At 47.8% G+C, this 10,807-nt stretch overlaps 1 protein-coding gene across 6 annotated transcripts in view; it reads right to left on the minus strand.

The window, feature by feature from the left end:
* PCDH17 (protocadherin 17) overlaps positions 1–7,753 on the minus strand; it is a 93,003-nt gene extending 85,250 nt beyond the window's left edge. For 4 of the 6 annotated variants that reach the window (XM_027886991.1, XM_027886993.1, XM_027886988.1 and 1 more), the window contains exons 1-3: positions 7,196–7,753; positions 6,925–7,078; positions 2,313–5,850 (exon numbers count right to left, since the gene is read on the minus strand). In XM_027886991.1, coding sequence (XP_027742792.1) covers positions 2,313–4,928 — 2,616 coding nt within the window. In that variant the 5' untranslated portion in view covers positions 4,929–5,850; positions 6,925–7,078; positions 7,196–7,753. The remainder of the gene's footprint in view (positions 1–2,312; positions 5,851–6,924; positions 7,079–7,195) is intronic. The other 2 variants (XM_027886990.1, XM_027886989.1) reach the window with 2 other exon arrangements.
* Between the last annotated feature and the right edge of the window lie 3,054 nt (positions 7,754–10,807).

The following is a 10,807-nucleotide window of genomic DNA, read 5'->3' on the forward strand; positions in this document are numbered from 1 at the left end:
ACTAGGTAAAACTGAATGCTTTTTAATCTACTGACTGAACCACCTATACATCCAAAATACTCTGTGTAGATATTGAGGGAAAGCAAAACCAATATTAGATATACCAGTACGTGCTACGAGGAGTTATAGTTAACATTTTGCATAGATCTCATAATGAAAACTCTTATAGAGACCACAACACACTTTTCAAGGGAGGAAATTCCTCTTTTAGCTTTATATAGATCTCAGGGGGGAAAAAAAATCATGATTGATATTACACAGTGAACACTGTAAAAAAAAAAAAAAAAAGTAATCATATTTTCCATAGGGATTTTACACTACAATTGAAACTTTACTATTCAGTAGCATCAATACATTAATTAATTGCTTTATATAGACATTACACGGTTGTAGGAAATTATAATTTTCTGTCTTTTAGTAACCATTATGCTTGTCAGTAGGGAAAAAAATGTGGAGGGTTTTTTTTAGCATTCTGACAACTCCATTTTACAGTAAAAAAAAAAGTTGACATTACTTAAACAAGTGTCATTGAAAGTTATTTGTTTTTTAAAGCATGAATAATAAATCAAATTATCTCTGGTTGTGCCCTAACCTAAACTCTTTTCTAAAGTGTCACTTTTTGTTAAAATCAATTTCAGATTTTAAGTATTGCTCCACTCACCTAATTGATAGCAACACAAAATCATGATAGGCGTAAAATGGAATTGTTTCTGTGACACAACTCAGTAGTGGGTTGAGGATTAGTTTGCAGTGACCTTGTACAGGCAGCCTTTTTTTTTTTCTTTTTTTTTTTCTTTTTTTTTTCCCATTTATAAATATTCCATTCATAGGCCATCAGTTACTTGAATTTTGGTTCTTTAACCTGCCAGTTACTGATGGTCATTTCTATTTAGTTCAAAGTATTAGATACAGCTGGCATCCAGAACACTTGGTGTCCACAGATCACAGGGTATGATAATTCCAAGGTATTATGAATCTTCTTTAGGTACACTGAGTGACTACAGTGCGACTTCTTTCCCACTAGCTGCATACACAAAATGAGTCTGTGTCACTTCTGATACACTCAGCTCATTCCCCTATGACTCAGAACAGCATATTAGGAGAACCACAGGATAAAAGAGATATGACATTTCAAATATATTTAATAGCCATTATCCAGAGCCTGCTTTCAATCCAAATGTTAAAAATCACTTTGGAACGTACCTGTAGTGTTTGAACATTAAGCTGCATTAATCATGAAGTAATACTTTAAATTAAATCAACTGGAGCCAAATTCTGCCCTCATCTTCACTCTGCAAGTTCACTGCTCTGAAATAAATCTTCTGAGCTTGGACTTTAAACTACCTGCTAAAAATTAAGTCATTCTTTAATTAGCACCCTATGTCCAGTGGTCCAAATTCTGCCATTTCTCACATTCACAAAAGTCAGTAGAGGACAGTGTGGATATAATTGGCAGCAGATTGCAGCCCAGTTATAATTTCTAAATGAACTTCGGGTAGAAGACAGAGCACACAAGTCTTTTGCTATAAAGCAATCATCAATATTGACTCAGGCTGCTGGAAATCTGACTAGTTGTTTCACTGGTTTATGACAGGATGTGAGTTTGTTTACATTCGGGGGTAGGAGGGAATCACCACATAAATCTTCTTTCTATTTATCTAAGCAGAATTTTTATCACTGAAGGTTGTTTTGGGGGAGAGGAGGAGGCAATGAGGCCCCTACAATACCATCAAAAATATATTTATGGATATATATTCTGAAGAAGGAAATTAAAAAAAAAATTAAACCATACATCTTGGAAATATAGCTCACATATATATACAAGATTGGAGGGCTATGATATACTATTGCAATAGCTGTCCTCGGTGTGTAAAGTTTCTCCCCTGTCCTGTTTGTTACCTCAGATAATGTGACCACTTCAGAAATGCCCTCCCTCTTCTCCACCCCAAACCAAAAAGAAGTGAAACCTGTGGAAGTGCCCACCTTGTCTGATAATCTTCTGGGAAAATACACCAGCGTGCCCCAAATGTACTAAAAGCCTGTCCCCACTCTCACGTGCACAGCTTTGGCACTTGCCATAACTATGTGTGTTTCAGTGGGTATTTTCTTTTGAATCGCATGGGAAACATCAGTGTGACAGTAGAGCCAGACCCACCAGATGTGGTCTGATTCCACTTTCATTAAGTCCACCTCTCTTTAGTGACTTGTGTTGGTCCCTTCAGTGGTGCATTACAGCAGATTTCACTGCAGACAAAAGGGAAAATTAAACCAGTGTCTAAAGTGAGATCCAGGGTATTCTAAAAGTCTCCTACCTGAATTATGGACATCCGGCTCGGGGGAGCCTCGCTGGCGTTAGTCCCTTGCCCTGTGAAGCTGGTGTGGCAGCCCACATGTCCCTGGGGTACAGTCAGGTTGTTGGAGGCGGGCTTCAGGTACATCACCTCGGACCTGGGAGAGCTGAGGGGCAGGCGGGTCTGGTAGTCAAAGTACATGGGTGAGGTGGCCAGGGATGGGCTGCTCACCACGTTCATGACATTGAGGGGACCCCGGCTGTCCTCGCCCTCACTGGGCACCAGCATAATGTCATTCTTGCTGATCTTCTTCTTCTTGCCCTTGCCCCCTCCACTGCCACTGCCTCCTCCTCCCCCGCCACTGCCTCCCCCTCCTCCCAGCTGAGGGTGGCTATACTCGGCAATGCGACAATTATAGGTGCGGATCTCCTTGTTTTCTCGCTTGCACTTCACAGCAATAGTGATCATGGCAGCCAGCAAGATGATGGAGACAGTGCTCAGCGTCACGATAAGGGGCAGCGACAAGTCCCAGTGTGGTCGCCGGTGCTGCTCACCATTCACCTGCGGCTCACCAGCCTCGGGCAGGGGCCCTGCCAAGGCCCTGACTATGAGCTTGGCCACTGCAGAGAGGCTGGGCTTGCCATGGTCACTGACTTTTACCACCAGTTCAGCCACAGGGCTGAGCTCCTCCCAGTAGGGATGCAAGGTGCGTATCTCACCACTAGTGGGGTCCATCTCAAAGAGGTGCTCCTCATTGCCTTCCACAATCTCATATGTGAGGCGCCCACTCTCCCCAAAGTCACTGTCCAGGGCACGGACGGTGCCCACAGGGTAGCCCACCCCAGCATTGCGTGGTACCTGCAGCTCAGCAGTGTCATTGATGAGGGCAGGTAGGACAATAAGGGGCGCGTTATCATTGACATCGAGCACGGTAACACGCACTGTGGCGTTGCTTTCGCGGTGGGGTGAACCAGAGTCTTTGGCCAGCACACGGAACTCAAAGTGCTTTGTCTGCTCGTAGTTGAAGCTCCTCAGGGCATAGATAGCACCATTTGTAGGGTTGACAGAGACATAGGTGTAGATGGAGACATCTCCCACATGCCCGGGCAAAATGGAGTAAGACACCGTCCCATTTTGGCCCAGGTCAGGGTCCTGGGCCAAGACTGAGCCCAGGTACTCTCCGGGGATGTTGTTCTCAGGCACCTGTAAGACATAAAGGTTCTTGCTGAAGTGGGGTGGGTTGTCATTCTCATCAAGGATACGGACGGAAAATGACTTGGTGGAGTTAAGTGGGGGATTGCCCCCATCACGTGCCACAATGGTCACATTGTACTCGTCTTGTGCCTCACGGTCTAGAGGCCGGTCAGTGACCACAGTGTAGAAGTTGTCATAGTTCTCCTCCAGGGTGAAAGGAACGGCACCGGGCCCGCCGCCACCGCCCAGCACCCGACACTGGAGCTGCCCGTTCTTTCCTGAGTCACGGTCAGTGACCCGCACCAGGGCAATGACAGTGCCTGGTGGGGCAGCCTCACTCAGTGCTCCCTGGCGAACAGAGACAAAGCCAATGGTGGGAGCATTGTCATTGCGGTCAATGAGGCGGACAGTGACCTTGCAGTGAGCAGGAATGGGATTGGGCCCCAGGTCCCGAGCTTGGACATCAATCTCAATGAGGCCGCTCTCCTCATAGTCCAGGTTGCCTTTGACACGGATGAGGCCGCTCTGTGGGTCGATGCTAAACAGGTCACGGACGCGTTCGGGTGCGTAGCCACTGAAGGAGTAGAGCACCTCTCCATTGGTACCCTCATCAGCATCAGTGGCATTGAGGTCGATGACAGCAGTGCCTAGAGGTGCATTCTCCGGCAGCTCTACCACGTAGGAGGCCGCCTCAAAGATGGGGCTGTTGTCATTGGAGTCAATGAGGCGCACATTTATCTGCACTGTGCCTGAACGCGGTGGGTCGCCACCGTCCAGTGCCGTCAGTACCAGGGTGTGATGACTCTGCTCCTCACGGTCTAATGGCTTCTGGATGACCAGCTCTGGAAACTTTGTGCCATCACCACGGGACTTCACATCGAGGGAGAAGAGGCCATAGTCATCACGGGTGAGCAGGTAGGTGCGCAGACCGTTGTCCCCAGCATCTGGGTCGTGGGCGCTGGTGAGGGGGAAGCGGGTGCCTGGTGCAGCGTTTTCTGAGATGTCCATATCCACTTGGTCAGAGGGGAAGGATGGTGCATTGTCATTCAGGTCCTGAATCTCCACTTTGATCATGCAGATCTCCTGGTCGTTGGCAAACACCTCGAGGGACAACTGGCACTTGGCGCTGCGCCTGCACAGCGCCTCACGGTCGATGCGCTGTTTGGTGTAGAGCAGCCCGCTCTCTCCGTCCACGTCCAGGAGGTGCGGGGCTGAGTTCTCCAGGACCCGGAAGGTGGACTTGGGGCCGCGGCCGCCACCGGGAGCGCCACGCTCCGCAGGCAGCATCCCGCCTCCCCCCGTGCCTGCCGCCAGCCGCGCATCGCGCCCGATGTTCCCGATGACCGTGCCCGCTCCCTGCTCCTCTGGCACGGAGTAATTCAGGTTCTTCAGCGACAGGGCGGGAGCCCAGAAGAAGAAGAAGCAACAAATGGAAAGGTACATCCCCGAGCAGGGGGTGGGGGTGGCAGGGACTGCAGCGACGACCAGGGTTGTCCCCGTTTTCTTTGCCTCCTGCGCTGGGGTTGTTCTTCCTCCTCCGACCGCTCTTTTTTTTTTTTTCTTCCTTTTTCTTTTTTTTTTTTCCCTTCTCTCTCCCCACCCCTATATTTCAAGTTCCTGAACCTGTTGCTCTAAAACGTCTGCAGAGACACAGGATGGGAGGCAGCAAATAGACCATGTAGCTCAGAGGGAGGGAGCAATCGGGGGGGTGGGGGGGCTGAGGGGAGGGAGGGAACAGCTTCGGCAGCGTTTCAGCAAGCGCTTGCCGTGCTTGCAGTCCCCTCGCAGTTACTTCGGCTGTCCAACTTCTGCAGTGGGAGGGTTTCAAAATCAGAAAATTTGCAAAAGATCTTCTCCTCCGGGCAGGCGATGTGTTCCTGATCCTTGAATCCCCGCAGATGTACAAAGGATAATAAAAATAATAACAATAATAAAAAAAAAATCGGCGGCAGTAGTTGTCTGGGTTTTTTTTTAAATCAAAAATATTTTTCTTAAATATGTGTATTTATATATACATAGGAAAGGAGGGTGGTCACAGGTCTGCAGGAAGAGATAAAAAAGCTTATTTGCTACTCATCGCTTGTGATGTGATTGATGGAGTGGAGGGGTAGGAGAGAGACAGAAGGGAAAAAAAAAAGTCTCAGCTTGTTGTTGAAGCCCTCTTCGTGTGCAGTGAGAGGTAGTGAAATGTCTGATTGCACCGCGGGGTTGTTGGTTTTCAGGGAGTGTTTTGCTGCATTTAGAGATCTAATCTTGCATTGCTTGCGGCGGAGAGCTGCATCTCGCTGCCATCGGTATTTCCCCCCTCTCTGTCTCGTACACCCTCACTGTTTCCTTCCCGAATCAAAGGGAGTGGGAACGAGGACTGCAGGGCAAGAGGGGAAAACAAAACACATGAAAAAAAAACAAACCCCAAAACAACAAAAAAACCCCCAACAAAACAGAAAAAGTCCACAAAAAACCAAACAAAAAATCCAAACATCCCCTGCCCCCCCCCCCCCCCCCCCCCCCCCCCCCCCCCCCCCCCCCCCCCCGCCCCCCGCTTCCTCCCCAGCAAAAACTACTGTCCGGATTTGTAGTTTCCTTTCTCTTCTCTTACTACCAGCCTCCCACTCGTCCTTTTGGGGAGAAAAAAATTAAGAAACCCATCATTTGACCTTCATCATTAACAGTAAATATGTATTTTGAGAGAAAGCTCAGGCCGTGCTCTATCAGCAGCACATTTGGGTTTCTTTAAGACAGGCCAGTAGCCGCCGCCACTACCACATCCTTTCTCTCTGTGTATCTATGCATGTGTGCGTATGCGTGTCTGAGGAGCTGCACTTTCTCGATGCAGTTTAATGCCAGTTTGCTATTCTCTCCAGCCGAGAGGAAAGCAACAGGCAACCCACGGCTGGACGCACAGATTAGAAAAAAAAAAAAAAAAAAGAAAAAAAAAAGAGAGAGAGAAGGGGGAGTTGCGGGGGAGAGAAAGAAAAGCCACCACACACACACACACACACACACACACACACACACACTCTTTCTTAGTCTCTCACTAAAAGGGAAACAGTCTATGTATTCACAGGGCTGAGCTATCAAGTGCCTCTCTTTTCTTTCTATTCAGCGTCTCCTTCCAATGACACTGCCGCCTAGTCCTCTTCATTTAGGGGAAGGGAGAAGAGGAAAAACAATCCTTGCGATGAATAAAGTGGGAGATCTTTTAATCGACTAATTCGCTTGCATTAAAACCTATGCAGTTCCGCGATCTGTGTGATGCATTTTTTGCAGCCCCTTCAAAGCTTTAACAGTCTCTCTGGGCGTCTTGGTATGGGGGAGAAGAGCGGCGGCAACGCCAGATGCGTTGCCCCTCTCCGATAAACACCTTTCCCAGCGATACAGTGTATAGGTAAATACTGGGGAAGGGTAGTAAAATTTTATTTCAAGTGCTTTTAACAACCTGAAATAAATGAATGTCAAATCCAGAAATGCAGGTGTTTCAATCTGCTTGGATGAGTCAGATCCAGCGGAACAAATCACATTCACTATCGCCTCATGTTCCTCCCTTCACAGGCATTAGTTGCAGCTTCTTCCTAACGCTTCTCTGACTCACTCTATAGACAGGAAAAAAATTAATCAGATTTATATTTTGGAGAGGGGGAGGGAAGAAAGGAGGAAAAAAAAAAAAAAAAAGGATGGGGGTGTCGGATCCAGCTACACTTTTACTATACCTCTTTCTCCGGGAGACTGAGGATCAGGAAAACAAGGCTGTTATCCACTCACTGGCATAGAGACGCGTCTGATTCCTGCTTTGCTGAGTGTTTTTAACCACCTTTCCTCAGTGTTATGTGTGAAATAAATCAGAAATCTTTCAAATTAAAAGAAAAAAAAACAATAAAAATATAGGTTCCCAATACATTGCTCACAGATCTAGTTCCGAGTCTCAGTTCTGCACCGTTTTTTTCTCCTTTATTTGAGTCCGGACCCAAAGTACACAGTTAATTCTGCAACGTGTGGTAGGGAGGCTTTCAAACGAAAAAGAAGAAAAAACAAATATTCTTCTCTGCCTCATTGATGGGTGGCCCCTTGCAAACAGACGGTCGCCAGTCTTAGCCAGGCAGCACGCGGAGCGAACGCCGATCCCAGATAAACCAGATCCATTTCACCAGCCGCCCGCAGGTAAGTGGAGAATTCAGAGAAAATTCAACAGTTGGAGCCGCGCTTTGCTTTGCCTCGCGCGCTCTCTCTCTCGCTCTCTCTCTCTCTCGCTCGCTCGCTCCCTCTCTCTCCCCCCCCCCACCCGCCCCTCTCCGCCTCGCCTCCCTCACTGCAGCACTCGCGGGGCCGCCGCGCCGCGCCGCCCTCGCCCAGCGCCGCTCTCCGACTGCCGCTATTCACCTCACGCCGCCGCTTAAACATTGATACGGATTCAGCGCCAGCCAATCGGCGGCGGCGGCGGCGCCCGGCCCCGACACGCACCGGCCAATGGGCGGGCGGCGGGCGGGCGGGGGGCGTGGCCGCGGCGGGCGCTGGGTGTCATTGATTAGCTCGGCGCGGAGGGGAACGCGCAGCGCGCCCGCGGCCCGGGCGGGCAGACGGGAGGGATGGATGCGGGGTCTCGCCGCCGCGCCCCGCAGCGCCACCGGCCCCCCCCCCCCCCCCCCCCCCCCCCCCCCCCCCCCCCCCCCCCCCCCCCCCCCCCCCCCCCCCCCTTTTTTTTTTTTTTGGAGACGTATTAACAAGTCTTCCGTGTTGACGGGTGGGAAAAGAAGGGGGACGCGACACCCCCGAACTCGCCCAAAGCGCTGCGAGAGGGTGAGGATTTGACTCTGCTGCGCGGTCCCCGAGCACCCCGGGGACCCGCCGCCCCGAGGATGTGTGGCGGGAGGGGTGTGTGTGGACGGGGACAACCCCCCGCCGTCTCCTCCGCCCCGGCCCTGCGGAGCCGCCCCGAGAGGGTCTCCCCTCCCCGAGGGGCAGGTCCCGACTACGGGAGCATCCCCCGCCTGCCCAGGGGGCCGCGGCGCGGGGCAGCCCCGGGTGAGGCGCCGGGGGCCGCAGCAGCATTCCCCGCTCCTCTCCCCGCCCGACGCGGCACGGCAGGATGCTCCCGGCCGGGGGCGGTGGTTGCGGGGGGAGGACCGAGGCTGGAAAGGTGCGTGCTCGGACTGCCGGAGCGCCGGTCTCGACCCGTGCGTACCGACATGAAGCTGCCATTTGTGACCAGCGTGTAAGTAGCAAGAATCATTTAGGGGGAGAGGAAAAAAAAAAAGGGAAAAATAAATAAATTAGAAAAAGGAAAATATACTCTGTAGCACTTATAAGACGCTCCTGAATTATTTTAGGAGCGTCTCTTAAAAGATTCAGTTAAGGCAGCTGCTCCTTTGCCTTGCTCAATAGGATAACCTTCAGCCCTGAGTTATTATGTCCATAAATATCATTTGACTTGGAAAAAGTCTGGCAGATTTATAAATTCAAATCAGTGTTCTTTCCAGACCCATCTTCCCGTCTTGAGGAGCTCTTTGTAGCTGTGAAACGGATAGTTTGCCACACAGAGCAAGTCTGCTGTTAACCGTTATAGAACTAATGCCCTGTTAAAATGCAGTGTATAAATAAACTATACATACATTAGCGGCAGGGGAAAACCACTACTCTCAGACGTGCCAACTTTCTGTATGAGAGCGACAGACAGATGAAATAAAGGATATGTTTACAAAATGGGCTTTGCTTTCTGCATGAGGGCTTCAGATTGGCTGATGAAAATTTGCGTGTTTGGCTAAGTCACATATATGGAGAAGTTCCCTATAAAAGCAGCACAGTATTTAAAGTTTAACAAACAGCAGCATAAGCCCCTGAGCTATCAGGAGACCTCGTTTGACTGTACCTCGAGTCCTCTGCTTCCTCTCCTTATTCTGTAGCCTTCTGCCAAACCTTCAAGATGTCTCAGGATGTCCAGCGATTTTAGCACGCCAGTTCTGCTAATTGGAGCGGGGGGGGGGGGGGGAAGGGTCATTGCAATTATGTAATGGCTCCCTCTAGCGTGCTAGAGATACTGCTGCATCGGGGGTATATACTTTGTGTATGCATCCTGTGGTGTGTTTATGTATACATAGATATACAAACTGTGGGGTATACACTTTGCCTAAGTGTGTACACATATGGTAACTCTAGTTTCCTTTCAGAGCAGGAGAGCACCAGCATGAAAAAAAAAATGTTTTGTAGTACGGTGGCATGGTGGCATATACTATGTAATATATTTCTGACAATATTTCACATGGTTTACTTAGTTTAAAAAAAAAATCAAACTCATAACCCAGGATGAATTCGACATTTTGTTTGAGGAGGCTGGTATCTCCATCACTTTTTTTCTCCACCCTAGCAAACACCTTTTTTTTTTTTTTTTTTTTTTTTTTTTTTTTTTTTTTTTTTTTTTTTTTTTTTTTTTTTTTTTTTTTATATGACTCAGCATTACACAATAAATACTCTGACTCCACAATGAAGTCAATACATTTGAGGGCACTCTGCAGTTTGTAAAACAAGAACTCAGGACTCTGAATTAAGAGAGAAACTATATAAACCTTTATAAAAGTAACTGGAGTCTTTGGTTGTAAAATCTGCCTTTTTATCAAACATCTTGCAGCTTACAACATCCCATTGATACCAACAACATGCATGGAATACTTAGAGGAAAAATGAAATCTGAAGCACTAGCACTGGATCTTCAAACCAATGACTGACTGCCAGGTGATGATGATAAATGAAACTCTTACACCTTGCTCTACAAGTCACTGTGGTTTTTGCTCTTAACTTCAGCAGAGCTGCATTTTAGTACTCATTTCTATGTATGACTAATTATTAGCTATTTTTAATGATTTCTTGGAAATCATATCATCTTGGTATCTTTAAAAATTGTAGCTCTTAAACCTAATAGAGACTTAGGTGCCTTGCTGGAAAGTGCCACATAAAAAATGTGCTTGCATATGAATATATGCCTCTGTCAGGCTGATGGTTGTTACATCAGACAGTTTGTAACAACAAAATGGTATTTATTGATTTTAATCCACCTGTGCTAGTAATGAATATTTTATTTGCATGATGATTTTACAGTATATCTAAAATACTTTTTCTGTCAAATTTGTAGCACAACGTATTTGGTAGCTTAGACTGGCATCATAATTTTATATACATTCATCAGGCAAAAATGAAATGTATGAAGGTAAGGCAAATGCATGCCAGTAATACCTATATGCTGTGTCATGTCACTATATATTGAATACTTAGTGTTTATTTATTGCTGAAAAAATGAAACAAAGCAAAAACAGAATTAAAAGTGCTCATTAACA

The sequence above is a fragment of the Empidonax traillii genome, unplaced genomic scaffold (assembly GCF_003031625.1).
Source record: "Empidonax traillii isolate 1590-97213 ecotype Southwest subspecies unplaced genomic scaffold, ASM303162v1 scaffold200:size922451, whole genome shotgun sequence".
NCBI lineage: Eukaryota > Metazoa > Chordata > Aves > Passeriformes > Tyrannidae > Empidonax > Empidonax traillii.